The 17,048-nt window shown below is 48.3% G+C and overlaps 1 protein-coding gene across 1 annotated transcript in view; it reads right to left on the reverse strand.

The window, feature by feature from the left end:
* Positions 1 to 17,048, reverse strand: part of CRIM1 (cysteine rich transmembrane BMP regulator 1) — a gene marked incomplete at its 5' end in the record, with an annotated part of 135,599 nt that overhangs the window by 24,205 nt on the left and 94,346 nt on the right. Inside the window, 5 exons of the mRNA XM_023746239.1 lie at positions 646 to 861; positions 4,670 to 4,879; positions 5,985 to 6,106; positions 8,711 to 8,867; positions 16,543 to 16,671. Of these exons, the coding sequence (XP_023602007.1) occupies positions 646 to 861; positions 4,670 to 4,879; positions 5,985 to 6,106; positions 8,711 to 8,867; positions 16,543 to 16,671 (834 nt within the window). The remainder of the gene's footprint in view (positions 1 to 645; positions 862 to 4,669; positions 4,880 to 5,984; positions 6,107 to 8,710; positions 8,868 to 16,542; positions 16,672 to 17,048) is intronic.

Genomic DNA, 17,048 nt, shown 5'->3' on the forward strand with positions numbered 1-17,048 from the left:
ATATTATTCATCAATATCTGCTCTTTCCATTTGTTAAAGACAAAGATGGCTTTTCACATTAGCGAAATCATTTGGAATAACTGGTGCCGCAGGACTATCTCCTGCGTCTGTGATGTAGGATTACAAGAATGAACGGGGGGAGGGGGGAAAAAGGCGATTGTTTCTAAGTCACCTCAGGTACAAGGCATATTGAACTCATAAATATGTGGTCTATGGAGGGGATGGATTTATTTATTTACTTAAAATTTACCTTTATTGTTGAAAGTCCCCCCCCCCACCATGAACCCCCTCCTCCCCATGCCCACCCTTCCCCAGGCCTTCACCGCACTATTGTCTGTGTCCATGGGCTATGCATATATGCACGAAAGGTCACTGGTTAATCTCTCCCCACCCCTTCCCTCTGAAATTCGTCAGTCTGTTGGATGCGTCCATGTCTCTGGATCTTTTCTGTTCATCAGTGTACTTTGTTCATTAGCGTTAGAGGGATGACTTTAGAAAGCAGGCCGCCAAGTGTTCGTGCCTGGGTTACAGGTGACTGGCTTTGGGACCCTCGCACGTGGGGCTCAGCCTGCTGGCCCTGCACAGTGACAACGCCTGAGCCGCAGCCTTCCCCGCCCCGCGCGTCCCGGGGCCCCGGGCGGTTACCTGTACACTGTGGGCAGCAGGAGTCCTGGGTCCGCGAGGGGTTCTGGCAGAGCAGCGGCGGGCACACCTCCGTCTCACACATCACCCGCCCGCTGTGGCAGGTGCACTGAGTACAGGAGTCTATGTTCCACGTTTCTCCTTCCACAAAGTACTCTCCTCCAGGGGCGTGGCAAATGGAGGGGGCGCTGAGCTCCGGCTTCTGCTCCACAAGGTCATCTGGGAAGGACACAGCATCCAAACACAAGACGTTATTTGTCAGCAGCCATCCCGACGCCCGAAGAGCCTGGTGCTGCGTGCTCCAAGGGGCAGAGGATGAACTGACCGCGAAATACCTCCCTCTGTTCCTCTCAGGAGAAGAGTGAAGGGCATAGTCCTTGCACAGCAATAAACACAAGGCGACAGCAGAAGAGGCAGTTTTAGGAAGTGAGATTCAAGTGGCCTGAGTTTAAAAATCACGACCGGCCCTGGCAGGGTAGCTCAGTTGGTTAGAGCGTCGTCCCAATACGTCAAGGTTTCGGGTTCGATCTCCGTCAGGGCACATGTAAGAAGCAACCAATGAATGCGTAACAGACATAGGGGAACAAATGGGTGGTTCTCTCTCGCTCTCTCCCTCCCCTCCTTTTCAAATCAATAAATTAAAAAAAAATTAATAACAACAACGAGGGAATCCAACAGGAGCATTAAATTACAGGAGCGAACTCCGACCACAGGAAAAAGAACGAGAGCCTCAGGGGAGCTCTGTGGATGTGCAGGATGCCTAGACTGAAGATGTTTTTCATGCCCTGAATGCTTGCTATGGTCCAATTGCCATGCAACGTGCTCTCTCTACATGTGTTATCTCACTTCTTTACATCGACCTTGTGAGGAAGCTGAGGGCTCAGAGTGTTAAAGGCAGACAAGGGATCGGAACCTAAGTCTACGTCTGGATCATGGGTAGGCCTCCAGGTTAAACATAATTTCCAACTGCTCCGTCCTCTCCATTATCCCTCGGACCCCAAGCACTCTGGTGCTTGGAAATGCATCCTGCTGCTGAGCTGGCCACTCCCCGGCCTAGATCCACTGCCAGCAACTGAGCAGGAATGTTCTGCAGAGTCAATGGTCTGGAAACTCTCACCTGAGAATAAACATTTTTTGGAGAATAGCATCATCAGGAGAGGAGAATGCTCAGAGGCGGGTGATAACTCTGATTTCTTTCCCGGGAGGAGAGGTGATTCTGACCTCTTGATGAGGTGATAATGATAGAGAGGGAATTTAATGCTGCAAATACCTAGGAGGTTCTGGGAGTTGCCTCGAGGTTGTGCTGAGGGAATGAGAAGTGTGAAGACATGAGCCATATTTGTGTAATCCAAATACAACAAGCATTTCAAGGAGGTGTTGACAGTGTCGAACCCCGCTGAGCGGCAGTCTGGAGACGCAGGGCGAGCTCACGCCTGGAGCTCAGCAGAGGCCAGGCCCCAGGAGAACGCCCTGTCTGTGCAGATGCTCGGAGCTGAATCACCCAAGAGCTCATAGGCTGTCATTTTCAAAGGGGCGGCCAGCACGAGAGTCCACGCTGATGAGATACGTGGCGGGGGCTGAGCTCCAGTTGAGGAGGTCACTCTCCACTCAGCTCCATCTCAAGGGAACTGGCAAGACTGGAACTCTGACTGAGCGGATGTGGAACAGAAACCTGCCTGCAGCCCAGGCTTATATTCCCAAGCCGCTGGACCCCATAATAAGGAGAGAGGAAGGCAAGAATGAAAACTGAGCTGGGGCAAAGGACAAAGGGCCCTTCTCATGGTTTACAGAGAAAACGGAACACTGTTCCAAAAGCACTAATAAACTGATGCTGGAAGAGGGCTGTCCTCCCGTCTCATTTGCTAATAACTCCCTTAGATCTGTGTATATACTATGTACCTCGAGGCACAGCATGTGAGTGGCCACAGAGATGGAGCCGAAGGAGGAACTGTAAGGTAGGGGTGAGAAAGAAAACTACAACCAAGAAACAGTATCATTGGGTAAGTCTTTCATCAGAAGGGTTTCGGACTGCTCACGTAGCCCAGAAAGAAAAACAGCCGATCCTGGAATGGAAGAGGGAAGAAAATATTCTTTGAAGGAGGAGACCATGAAGGCAACCAACCATTCCGGGGTCTCTAGTCAGAAGACTCCATATGTGGCAATCCACTAGGGTGAAGATATTTGGGAAAAATATACCTACGTATCCATAGACAGGGGTGGGCAAAAGTAGGTCTACAGTTGTGAGTATGCGGGGGTTTATGCGTGTATTACTTATTATTGCATTATTGATCCGTGTTATGTAAACAAACGTCTACCCACCCCTGTATGTCAATGTGCACGTGTTTTCATACTGGCACCCACAGTAACTCGGTGTGTTTGCATTAGCACTTTGCAGATGATCTCTGTGACAGAGAAAACCAGCTCTGGTCCCACTAACTTTCCGTTCTAGCCGAGCATCTGTCCTCAGACTGCCTGCATTCGCACAGTCGGACTCGCTGGGTGCGTGTCCAGCAGAGACCCAGGCGCGGCCCGCACACCGCACACTCCTGCCTCTAATGAAAGCAAGGGGTCTGCACTGGAAGGCGTTTTTCCTTCCCCAGAGTCAACACACAGTTTTGTTTCACCAAATTGCTCACTGACCTTCTGTTGCAGTGGATTCTTGGTGGTTTTTCCCTACTTGATAGCAGAGCACGTGTAAAAGGAAATAGTTTTGAGACAGAGCACACCTGACTGAGCTACGGGGAAAATACATCAAAGTGAACAGTGCAGCCTGGTCTTTCCGGGGGCAGGAGGGCTGCTTGCACGGGAAGGGTGTGTGTGTGTGTGTGTGTGTGTGTGTGGTGTGTGTGTGTGTGTGTGTGTGTGTGTGTGTGTGTGTGTGTGTTATAGGATCTCAGAGCTGCAAGAGAGGCAGGTGTCCCTCTGCCCGCCTCCAGGGCACTAGGGCAGGTGCACCTGGCAGAATGCACCACCTCCGTCCAGGCTGGGCCTGCCTTGCTGCATGGACCAGGCCCGGGTTCCCGACTGCACCCCCCGCAGAAGCAGACTTACCCACAGGCAGACACCGGACCAGGGCTGACCAGGGGGGAAAATGGCCACGACTCCAAAATCTGACAAGTACTTTTTAACTTTAAGAGAAACCTGATACTCGAAGGGAGCCTTCCCTTCTCCCTGCCTTCCTCCCAACTGACAGTCTCTCTCTGGGTGAGAGAGTTCATCTTTCTGTGTCTGTTTGACAAGTGAAAACCGGCTAAGTGTGTTTTCCCCTAACTCCAAGCGGCCTGCACTGAGGAAGAAATAATGAACAGAAGACTGTCTTGAGCTCTTTGGACAAAAGGCATGAGATGAAGCATTATGGTAATGACGACCGGTACTGACAACCGTAATTCGGACCCCCAGGAGCTAGAATCCCTTCTGCTCTTCTGCTAACTTATCTTGATGAGCGTTACTATGATTTAAATGTTCTGGATGTGCGGTCACTCTGAATTTCTCCATTTGGCAAGCATGCCACATATCCATTAATTTATTTTTCCCCCCGCCCCCCAAACCCATTACTTTAAAAAAGAGCAATAGCTGTGGACTTTAATAATCCTCTCCATCTCCAATATTACTTTTGTAAATAACAAGCTTTTATGGGACACAATTAACACCAATCTCTTCCAATTAACTAAGACTTCAGCCTTAATCCACGCTCCATCAAATGGAGAGCTGGAATTGAAGAAGTGCATAGGCCCACAAGCCTGTACACAAATGTAGTTCAAAGACCAATATAATTGAGTGAGCCATTCAAAAATAAGAGAGGGGAGTTAGAGCTTTAGACTCTTCTCTGGCCTCTGGCTGAGCGTTTACAGCACCCGCTGACTCTGTGTCTGTGGTTGACCAGAACCACGGAGCGCTGACCTGTGTCCTAGGCCATGCCCTGTGCCCTGCATCTCCCCCCACCCCCACCCCCAGCACAGATGTGATGAGACCCGCTGGGCAGAAACCACCTGCGTAGGGAGCGCACCGGACGGCAGCCGGCTTTTACCTGAGCAGGACGGGCAGCACTGTCCCGGGCGGATGGTGGGGCTGCCGCAGGCGGGCACCGGGCAGGTGATGAGCGCGCACATCTCCCGGCCGTTGTGGCAGTAGCACTCCCGGCACCCGTCGTGCCAGCTCTCCTCGTTTTTATGGTGATGGCCGTCCATGGACAGGCACGTGCCGGACAGGGCAGGTGAGGTGGGTGACGCGGGGACCTCTGCACGGACACAAGGCAGCCTCGGTAAGGACGCGGCGACCGCACAGGGCGAACTGCCCGCAGCGTCCTCGCAGGGAACGCTGCCCAGCCACCCAACGCCCGTCTACAAGGACAGGTTACTCAGGAAAAGAGTTTCAATGAACATGCTCGCTATTTTGGAAAAAAACCAACAAAAAACCTGAAAGTATATTTCTGTCCTATTTGTGGGATTACAGGTGGGTTTTACTTCTTTCATTCAACTTCCTCATTTTTTATACAACAAACAAGCATTGATTTCACAGCAAATGTTGCCCACATGTTTAATATGTGCAGAACAATCGCTCTAGAAGTCACCCAGTGGGGGAATCCCCGGCCCCTGGCAGCTGACGCGGTTTTGGTCAGCAGCAGAGTTAAAGCAGGGACTAGATTTTTGTTTACTCTGACCCCTAAAAACACCATTAAGGTGATAACTGTCCAACTGTGAAAAAACAGAATGGAGGGATCTTTTATTGCTTCATCTGTGGATCATGCTGACAACTAAATCGCAGTGTGGGGCGGGCAGGGGGCTGGAGCTGGGGGAGGGCGGGAACGGTGCCTAGGCGATGCTCAGTGGCTTAGGACCGGCCCTGGGGTGGGAGGGAGTCCCAGACCAAAGGTCCCGTGATTCTCGCCTGTAACCATGACAGGCCGGCGTGTGCTTATGCAGCAAACGTCTAAATTCTCATGGAAACAATAAGGGGACTGTTCAGTCACACCCACCTGAGGGGGTCTGAAAAGGGATCTTTGCTGTCTCAACTGTATCCATCCACTGCGGACGGAGGGAGACTATGCAGGTCAAGACCAAGGTGCTTCAGGCTGAAGCTCTGAGACAAGTCAACCTGAAGAGCTGAGCAGTGGTCACCTCGGTCGGTGGGCCTGCCCTCTGTGCTTGCTCTAAATTCTATTGTGAGCTTTCCCTCTGTTAAGGTGACAGGAAAAGGGCAGGTCCCACAGAGAGGGACATCTGTGTCCGAGTAGACAGCAATCACCGAGACTGTGTCACTGACACGATGCCCTCCTGGCCCTGGCTGCCGAGCCCCTGGCCACTGTGGAGGGAGGGGTCACGGGGTCACGCGGTCACACCTACCTCGGCACCTGCAGGTAAGACAGCCGCGGCTGTCGTTCTGGAAACCCAAGAGGCAGGTTTTATTGCACGGGAGCTCTGGGCACTTCCTGCAGCGACAGATGTCACAGCCGTGCTTATTCTTCCTGAGTAATTAAAATTTTGTCAGAGGTCAGAAACATCCCAAAGTCTGGAGTGATGCCCAAGCACTCAGACCGAGGGCCAGGGACGCGAGATCATTACTAAGCGGGAGGACCTGACTTTTGCTCCCGAAAGCTCCTGGAGTGGTGTGCGATGAGCTCCCCGTGGCCGCGACCACTCCCACCCAGGCTCAGGCACGCATGTGCTTCTGGGACGTCAATGTCAGAACCCCAATCACAGGGCTGTCCATCTCATCAGGAGCAGTGGCACCACAGCGACACAGGGCGAATGTGCAACTCCGTGACCAGCATGGGGAGGGATATGCTGTGGGTCGGGGTTGGAGGACAGCGGTGGGGGCAGAGGTCCTTCTTTGGCAAGAGCCACAGGCTTCCTCCCATGACCACAGTCCCTGAGAAGCTGCAGCAAAATGCTAACGAGAGATCTACTTATGGACACTTATGGGAGGTGGAAGGCGTGAAGGATCCGTAGAGCTGGGATGTGACACAGGCTGACCGGCAGTAAGAGCCCTGAGAGACCCTGCAGTCAGTGTCCAGGAGCTGCTCTTAGGAAAGAGCACCCACGGGAAGAGGCGCTGCCCAGGGGTGTGGCAGAGGCATGTGGGGCAAAGGAAAAGGTTGAGGAACGTTTTCCCCCTTTAATAAGCTAGAGCGCCTAAGTCTGTGCCGACTGGCAAGATGATATTAAATAAGTGAGTATATGTTTATCAATATTATCACAGAGTTTAAGTGGAGAGTTTTCTGGGCAAATAATTCTCACCAATGATTCCTTTCTTTTTTTTTCTGAAAAAGAGAAGGATACTGCCTGTTACAGAAGGAGCTCACCCACTCTGCCTTCTGGCCACTGGCTGCAGGCCGGTGTCCTCTCTCAGGCCCAACATCTCATCTACAGGAGGAGTTACCCTATTTACACCCTCGGGGTTCATCCCAATTAGCCCTAAGTGGCAGAAGTGGTGTTTAACTTAAAAAGAAAAAAAACACCCCATTCTTTCTCATCTTGGGCCACGTAAGGGGCTCTACAACAAGACAGCCCTATGGGAAACCGTGGTGCCCCGCAGCTTACCACTCCTCAAGGGACAATTAAACTGCGATTTACTGGGCAAAATGGTCTACTTGTTTACTTTCACACAGTGAGGACAACGAATTAAATGAATTATTCATATTCATGTCATATACGGTGTCATTTTCAAGGCCTGCCAAGGCTTTAACTGATTTGTTTGCTCACTCACTTATTCATCCACTGCCGGCTCCTCCCTCCTCCGTGCTGCAAGCACTGACATGCAGGAGTGATCACCGGGCAGGTGTATACCAGCACCAATGCTGCCCTCATCCTCGCACTCCCCTGTGGTCTCTGGCAGGGTTTCCCTTCAGAGGCTGCCCTAGTGAACCAGCTACTGCTCTGGCTGAAGGGATACTCGTCGTCCACGGAGGTCAACTTGGTCCTCCCGGATGTGCTGACCGACAGGAAGACAAAGGGACGTCTCCAATCCTCTAGGCTGAAGGCTCGACTCGAGCGCAGCCTTGACCCTGAACTCATAACCCTGCACCAAGTGGCTGCAGCAACTATGATAACAATGCTCTACTCTACATTAGCAGCGAAGCTAAGAAATACCTTGACTATTATTGGCATCAGATTCATACTTTAGGATTAAGAACAATGATGATGAGTTTACTTGGGGAATTTTTAAGAATAGTGTTCCCAACTCATGCAATTAAATTTAGAATTAAGATTCCTCACCTCCTTGCCAAGCCAGAATTTCCAAGAATAATAAAAATGATGACGTTAATAAGATGGGCAAGATATGAAGGCGCTAAGTCCCTGAGAGGTAGTACTGTATAAATATATCAAATTGAAAAGGGAGAAAGACTAAGCAGAAGGGAACCAAGGAAAGATGGTAAGGTAACATTCTGAAAGGAAACTTTTAAAGGGACCAACTTCATATAAAGGCAGAAATAGATGCCAAGACAGACACTAGAGAACAAATGTGTCTATCTCCCCCGCCCTGGAATAAGCTGATTTCACGGGGTTTGGCTCAATCAAAAGTATTTGAAAATGAGAGTCACCATCCTCATGTTCAAGGAAATTCACAAAATCTACTGCTATATAAAGAGAAAAGCCATTATGAACTGTAGACTAGTACCAAGGTCAGACATGGAGGCACGGCCGGTGTGGGTGCTCAGTACTGCAGATGGGTTCCTGCCAGCCGACCTCCAGAATGGGTTAAACAACTGAGTCCCCGGGACACCTGTGAAAGGTACACGCACCTGTCCAGCCCCGGGACTCACGGCCCTCCCATCCCCTGCGTGTCCAAGGGCCCTGCCATGGACAGGTGGCCCGTAGCAGGCCCTCGGGCAGCGTCCTCACAAGGCACCTTCATGAAAGGGAAGAGTGAACTTGACTCTCATCTGGGGCGGCCCCAGGCTAGCCCTCCTTCCTGATCCACCTGACAAAACCAGCACAGACATTCTGGACTCCGTCCACAGCGGTTCAGTCGCAAACACACACAACAGCTGACAAACACAGGTACGTACAGACGTTTCACCAAGTTACACACAATTCAGAACAGATCTTCCGCAGTCAGAAATACGTACAGGTATCCAAACGGACAGCTCTTGTCACAGGTGGTGGGCCTGCACTTCTTGGGCCGGGGGCGGCACCGACAGATCTCGCAGCTGTGGGCGTCCGTCAGGAAGCCGAAGGGGCAGTCCAAGGTGCAGCCTCGCAGGAGGCCCCAGCACAGCTCCTCCCCTGCGGAGACACGACAGCGGGTTGCTTCCTAAGAGGACTGGGCAGAGCACCGGGCCGCCGGCCACTCCCCTGCCTTCCCGCCCTCCACACACACCCCTCCACACACAGTCTCCGCTCCGCCACAGCATCAGGAAGGGCTGCGATCCACAGAGCGTGCAGTGCTATGGTTATCACCACACAACCCCACGCTCTGGTACTAATATATACAAAATGAAGCCCAACCCTGAAAGCTGGATTTCTGAAGTATATATATCCTAACCGGGCGCTGAAGATCAGGCTGGTGAATACTGTTTGCTGTCTGAAAAAAACCTGAGCAAATTTTTTCATGAAATTTGATCTTATTAAACATCTCACACTACTGATTGCCATTTATTGGTCAAATGTGAGAATTAGAAACTTACACCCAAAATTTCATTATATATTTTGTTGCTACTGTATGACCATCATAACGCACATTCTTAAATGTTCACACATATTTACTCTGACAAGTTATCACATAATCCTGCCTATTATAGAATGAAGTGTAAAGGCTTTCTTACCCTTTTCTTTACAATATGACAAAATATTTCACTTAGCTGTTTTTCTCCGCTACTGATGAACATCCAGGTATTTGGATACACTTAGTTAAATGGCTAAAATAGATGTGTGCCGAAGGAATATCTAGATTAAGGTTTAACTGTGCACTGTTTGAAATGTTCAAAGTGTCTCCTATTAGTCAGTTTTAACTTATTGGTTTAGAAGTGTGTGTGGGGGGGAAGCAATGGTGATTGTCAGAAGAAACGACTACAGATATTAGCTTAAGTCTTCTAAAAAGACTGTAAAAGATATAAGGATTAACAGCATTATACAGAGAATACAAATGTGAAGGTAAAGAAAGCATGCTTTGGTGATGGAACGAAAGCAAGCTGAGACCTGTCTGAATTAACTGGGGAATCTGAGTGGTGGCAAACATCTGGGGATGTTTGATTATAGTTCTGCATGGGTTAGTTAAGATGGGAAGCAGAGACGATTGATCGTTGAAATAATAAATTAATCTTTATTGTTTTTGGACATCCTTTAAGCCTAAATATTATAAATAATGCACACACTACTAGGAAAAACAGAGCACATTAGTCCCTTCCACTCACAAATCTTCTAATCTAAAATTAAACCTTAACTACAATTAATAGGTGAAATGAGCTCATGTTTTTACGTAAGTGTTTTAAGATAGCATCTTTCATGAATCTTAGCTGGCGATACACGAATGTTTAATTTGCTATCTTTTAAAAAGGAAAATGTGATTTATGGTATAATTTTCTACTTTGTCACGATCATAAACCTTTCGTTACATGTGCTTAATACAACCTCGTGGGTCTGTATTACACTGTGAAACAACTAATTACTAATTTGCATCCTTAAGAGCCACATTTTAAATGCCTCCCTTAAAAATCTGTAATTATGTAACCTGAAAGGCCATCATTTTTCAACCCTCCCCCATTCCCGTAGGTAGGGAACGGAGACGGAGGGAGAAGACCTCACAGCCACACGTCTTTCTCTGACACCGAGACCCAAGTTGTGAGGCCATGTTTCCATTACAAGCATTTTTCAGTCACAACACCAAGGTGATTATATTGGGAACTGGACGAGTTAAAAGCACTTGAGAACTTCCCAGAGCCAACATCCCTGGGCATTCAATTCCTTGAAACTTCGGAGTCTGATCACCTTTGTGCCTTTATTTTTCTAGTCCTTTAGAAGAGGAGTCTTTCTGTAGACCCTAATCTAGAATGGGCTTCACCCTTAAAGAAAACTGTTGCATCGCCAAGTTAAAAGACATTTGATAGAAACTAATTCTGACTTTAACCACTTCTGCTTTGCAATGGGAGAGAATTTCAAGCAATGGCTGCTCCTTACGCACAAGTGGGCAGCAGACTCTGTGGTCTGCTCCCCACGGAAGGGGCTGGCGGATAGGGACCTATTTCCCTTATTTACACAACCCAGGTGCTGGCCTGGTGTGCAGCGGGGAGTGAGTGTTCAGCGTGTATTTGCAGAAGGGACCCATCAGTCAATGTCCTTGCTATTTACTCCTCCACTCTCATCCAGGCTGGCCATATTCACAGAAAAAATAACAGAATGAAAAAACTTACTTTAATAGTATTGGAAAATTTCCAAAATACTGGCACTTGTTAAATATCTCAAAATGCCACCTTTCTAGCTCAGAGACTCAGAACATTAAAGACGGCCTGGAAGGCAGTCCTAGATCCATGTAATAATTATGGACTTTTAAAAAGAGAAATACCCCATCGAGGCAAACATTTACATAAAGAGCAGAAGAAAGAGATGAGAAAGGTCTTATTCATAGATGGGTGGGGGTTTATAAGTCTGTCTGAAAAGCTGTAGTGCCTCACGTGAGGCGACCCCACAAAGAATGGTGGCTTCGTGGTCATAATTCAGCTTTATATGACTTCACTGTGATCTATAAATGCTTGGGAGATCGGCATTGAAGGGAAAGTTACAAATCATGGCCAAGTACAGGGCCTGTGCGTATGGCTGGTCGATAGCAGCTATATAATAAACTCTCTGTTTACTCTGGAGAAAAAGAGATGTTTGCTCGCAGGACCAAGATGCGGCCCCACTTTATTCTCAGTGAACACTTTGCAACTCACACGAGGGCACAAGGTGACGGCGCCCCCAGGTTCGCTACACTCCCCTGCTACCTACCTCGCCCTGGGCACTGGCAATTCCCATCAACCTGCCAGATCCATTAAGTGCGACAGAAAGTTCCTGAAACTATTAAAGAAATGCACCACTGTCAATGGGGCTCCATCTGTGACCCTAAGTGGTTGCTCAGTTACACTCAATAAACACGGGGAGCCCGCCTCCCTAATATTGGATGCTGCAACCGTCTGTAGATGCCTGATTGATAGATAAGCCATAAAAAATACGAAGGCTTTTCCTCCCTGCTACCCCCATTCATTTTCTATGTTTGCATCCGTTTCTAGACTAAAAGCATTATGAATTCCTAGAATTACAGCATGTTAAAAGTGGAGAAGTTGTAAATATTCCAGCCAAATGCACTTGATTTGAAGATGTAGAAAATAAGATGCCAAAAGATGAATGGCACTTGATTCACATAGATGTCACCTGTGCATATAGTTCAGCTAGTGAGCTGAAGCTGACAGCAACGAACATGTCTAGTTAAAAAACAGTGTTATTAATAGTCTCACCAATACTGTTATTAGTAGCTTATCCAAATGATCTAATGTTTGTTGCCACTGAACTTTCCTAAATATCTCCCACCCCATTCCTCTTTATTTTAAATATGTCCTTGAGAACATGAGTCAGGGGTAAATTTCTCTGTGTGCACTCGATGCACGACTTCGCTTAGCGGTGTAAAAAGAAGGGCATTTGTTAGCGGTCCAGAGGAAAGGATCCTCTGCCATCCCTGCCGTGGACTCTGAAGGACATGTTTCTACTGGGGTTTGGTTTCAATCTTAGAAGTAACTGTCTATAATATGCTTGATTATGTTGCAATATCATTATAACATATTAGCATATTATCAATATCACCAACAGTAGTCAAGATAAGGTCCATTTTTATCTTTTTCATATCCCTCGTGCTTGGCACACAGTAGGCACTCAACAAATGCAAGATGAATGGAAGAAAAAAATGAATGAGTGAACAACAAACCAATGAACAGGACAGAAGTATTTACTCGGTGCTTCTCTTATTCTAGGAAACCTTGATGCCAGCGGCCTATAGACACAGGCATGATCCCTAACAGAAAGCTTAGGCATCAACGGTTAGGACCCTTGCACATGAACAGGCTTGTGATGGGATGCAGAAAAATAACATGTGGGAGACATTTAGACAAAATCATTACTTATCAGGTGGCTGCAACGGGGAAAAGAACACACTCGTGCCACCCTTCATGACAAGAAACTTCCTTTTTTCCTATAATTGGGTAAGAGAAGGAGAATATTCGAGGGTTTGCATGGAAAGCCGTGTGTGAGTGTCCGGAGACAGGAAGGACTGGAGGCAGGCTGGTGCTGGAACAAAGGCGGGAAGCTGGGGGCTGTCCACGTCAGCTTGCTTGGGCTGACTCAGAAATGGATGCTATAAAACAGCCACGGGCTAGAGGAAACAAGTGCCGTGTCGGTGAGTGATGCTAGCACTGCATGCATTCCCTTAGTCCTCAGAATAACCCACTAGTTAGGCATGATTACCTGCCCTTCACAGAGAGGGAGGGCAGAGGCCCGGGGAAGTAAGGAAGGCCACTTGCTGTGATCACTCAGAGGCCAGAGCCTGAGGGAGCGTGGGGTGCACACAACCACAAGAATCTGACAGCCACAGACCTGGCATACGGTTAAACCTGACTCACCTCCCAAAGGTGTGGCTTGCAAACACGCCGAATCATCAGGATTGCTGCTGGGAGGGGAGGGGGCAGAATGCTCTAGGACTAGACTTCTGACACTAAGGTCAGACTGACAAATTCCACGTGGTGTTTAGTTATATTTTTAGGTAAATGGACGGTGGCAGTGAGTGAGATGGCAAAAGACTAATCCAGGTCGAGACTCTCAGTGCGATGAAATGGATTCGTGGTGAGCACGGCGAATCCACAGACAAGAAAGATGTCCAGTGGCATCCCTAGTTCTAATGGCTCCTGCTCATTCACAAACCAACACCTGCCGTGCTCCGAGCCCCGAGCCCCAGCCCGAGGGTGGGCTGGGAGAGGAGCCAGCTACTGCCGTACTCTGGTGTATACAAGTGACTGGATTCTCACAGGACCGAAGCGTCCTCCTAATAGAATTTGGCTTGAAATGCTATTTCATTAGTGTGTCAGGTACTGATTTCTTTGCTTGGGGCAGGCCTTTCAGTTTATTCATCTGTATGGCATGAACACCTACTACAGAACCTAGAACTCGGCAGGTGTTGTCTATACCAGGCAAAGGAAGAGGGAGGGAGGAGGGAAGAAAGACTAGATAGACAGCCTTACACATCGGTAAAATTTGCAAAGAAATGAGTGGCTAGTAAAGATGTCTATGTAAAACCAACAAACAAACAAACAAAAAAGACAAGATGCAACGGTCTGGTCTTCCTTACATCTGTCTTCCTACGCGTTAATGAAATGGAGGAGCAGATATTCCTCGTAGGAAGCCAGCATGCAGCACTGGCACGAGGCAGGCAGAGCAGAAGTTTCCCAATGGCCTCAATTTACAAAAAGCCAGAGAGATGCTGGTGACTGGCCTTGATGACAACTGGGAGAAGCTGCTTCTTCGGACGTCACCACAAAGGGCTCATTGTGGAGTGGCGGGTCTCACGTCAGCATGACCCCGGGGACACAACGTTCCTGACAGAAAAGCCCAGGTGAAGGCGGCAGGTGGGGTGACTAAGCACAATGACATCTGTATTTTTTAGGCTTCAAAAGTTCAGAAAAAAATGTCAGTACCCTCCTGTGATCAGAAAGGATGTGTCCCTCAAGAGAGATAAGAAGGATTAAAATATAAAGGCCTCACACACAATCGCTGATTACCTTGTCAAAAAACAAAGTGGGCCATTTAAATAAACAGACGCAGCTGCCAAGGCGGCTCCCTAATGCATCGGGTTTGGCTATCAAAGGCCGAGAGGTGCGTGCCCGACTGCCTCCTCCGGGCAGAAACACTGCAGGATGGCCCCGATGACTGGAGGCTTCCGGGAAATTTGCACCTGGCAATACCATAGTCACAACCACAGTTCTATCAACTCCATTTTAGTGCCAACTCCACCAGGCTGACAGAGTGACAACTTGCAATTAAGAAAACCGAATTACTCAACTCCTACTTTGTATCCGCGTATCAAAATAGCCTCACATCGGAAAGTATGGGTCAGTAAAGGCGAAGAGGCAGAAAGCCTGAGATAGTGGCTAAGTCAGGTGAGCCTCCATCTGCACTGAGGAATCCCAAGTCTCTGAGCTGGGGGTAATCACCCCCCGAGGCCCAGAGAACCTGCTGAGTACGGAAGCGTTGTCTGCCTGCTGAGTACGGAAGCGTTGTCTGCGTTTAGGAGAAATCAGAGGGAATGGAGGGAAGGAAGCCCAAAGGTCAGTTCAGAAAAAGACAGAGGATTCTAAAACGACAGAAACCGAGCCTGACATTCACAATGGGACATTCTGCAGGAAGAATGGTTAAACGTGTGGTTTGTGACATTTAGAAGAGAAAGGCCTGGCCACCAGGAGCCAACGTAGGTTCAGGAAGAAGGAGCCGGGCTCCACTGACTTCATTTTCTGTTTAAAATGGGGTTTCCAGCAAAGGGATGCTTCCAGGACCAGGTCTGATTTCAGACAAGATCCTGGTCGAGTGTTTCAAGACTTCCACGTGGAGATGGAGGCGACGTGTCGTTTTGCAGGAAGGTCTTTAGAGCGACAGGAATCTGCCCTTCGTTCTGTTCAACTTAATTTTGGTCCAGTGTTTTGGAGGAGGACATGTAAGTGATGCTCATTTAATATAAGCTGGAGGCATTGAGGTATTCGATCAGATGACCAAGAGTAAAAAAATATCCCAACTAGTTGGAAAACGGTTTGAAACTCTCGGGATAATTTCTTGTCAAATGTGGCCTCGTATTTATGTCATTAAAGAAAAAACACACACACCGAATGTTCAAATACAGAGCAGATGAGAACCACCTAACAGCAGCTGATGTAAGGAAAGCAGCAGGAGCTCCAGCAGCTGATGACCTAGTGTAGTGGTCGGCAAACTGCGGCTCGCGAGCCACATGCAGCTCTTTGGCCCCTTGAGTGTGGCTCTTCCACAAAATACCACGTGTGGGCACGCACGTACAGTGCAATTGAAACTTCGTGGCCCATGCACAGAAGTTGGTATTTTGTGGAAGAGCACACTCAAGGGGCCAAAGAGCCGAATGTGGCGCTCGAGCCGCGGTTTGCCGACCACTGACCTAGTGTGAGGGAACTGTGTGATGAGAGCAAATGCAAATGCAGGCCACACTGGAACTGCACCGACCAGGCCAGATTCTGGCGCATTTTGTGTGTTTCTGGGCCACACGTTTATATAAGGACAAGGACATACTCTAAGTGGGTCAAAAGATGGAAAGGACCAAGGGAGTTCTAGGAACGATATTGCCTGGGGAGTGGCTGAGGGCACTGAAGATACTGACTTTGGTAGAAGAACTAGGGGCATTCATAATCATTTGAAACGTGAAGGGCGATCGGTTGTGCGTGCAGAGGAAACGTAACAGACTCTATCAAGTGTCAGAGGTCTCGCTCGGGGACGTGACTGGACTCCACATGGAAGTGAGCTGGAACCACACAGAGAAGCACATCCTAAGGGTCATGACCGCCGCACACGGAGTGTGACACCCTGTGTGGGTGACCTCCTGGTCCCTGGGTGGCCGAGCAAGGTGATGTTAGAGGGAGAGCAACGGGGAGGTTAGAAAGACATACTCAGGGCTCTGAGGGCAGTACCCATGATGCATCAGAAGACAGAGAAATGAAGATGAAAAACAGAATAAAGAAGCAGCGTCTTGGCCTTTCTATTTCGCCCCCCATGGCTGTGTATTTGTCTGTGTTCAGTACAATTTTTTCTTCTTCTTTCAGGTTGCTCAGAGGATGTCATGGACGGCAAAAGATAGTCAATCACATAATGTGCTTTGACAATATCCTACCAGGCTCAGAAAAAAACAAAAACCTGTCTCCCGTGTACTTACTGCTTTTGCACTGACAAGTTCGACAGCCATTGTGGTCAAGCTTGAAACCGTAAACGCAGTCCTTCTCTGTCAGGGTGCAGTTGGGTAGCTCCCCGCACGCTGGTGGATCAATTGTGATGTAGGTTGGTTCTAATCATAAAAAGAGAGAGAAAGTCAGTGAAACATGATTATCTCTTAGAAGCTATTCAGTCTTTGAAATTCCACAGTGCAGTAAATTAACAAAAAACTAATCCATTTTCATCAAATCCTAAACTTTCAGTCTTTTTAAAAATTGAATCTAGAGGCTACATTGGTTCACAAAAATCATACAGGTTTCAAGTGTACGACTCAATAAAACATCATGTCTTTAACCTCTGAAAAAGAAGGTTTTCAATTTAGATTTTTGACAATCCAAGAGCTCTATTTCTTTATGTGTGAGCAACTTCCGCATTTTTGGGTGCCCTCACACAATGCTTCTCTGCGGGTCACCACTACGGGAAGCAGGTAAGAGAGGGTAAAGTGGACTC

This window comes from Myotis lucifugus, unplaced genomic scaffold (genome assembly GCF_000147115.1).
Source record: "Myotis lucifugus unplaced genomic scaffold, Myoluc2.0 scaffold_6, whole genome shotgun sequence".
Taxonomy (NCBI): Eukaryota; Metazoa; Chordata; class Mammalia; order Chiroptera; family Vespertilionidae; genus Myotis; species Myotis lucifugus.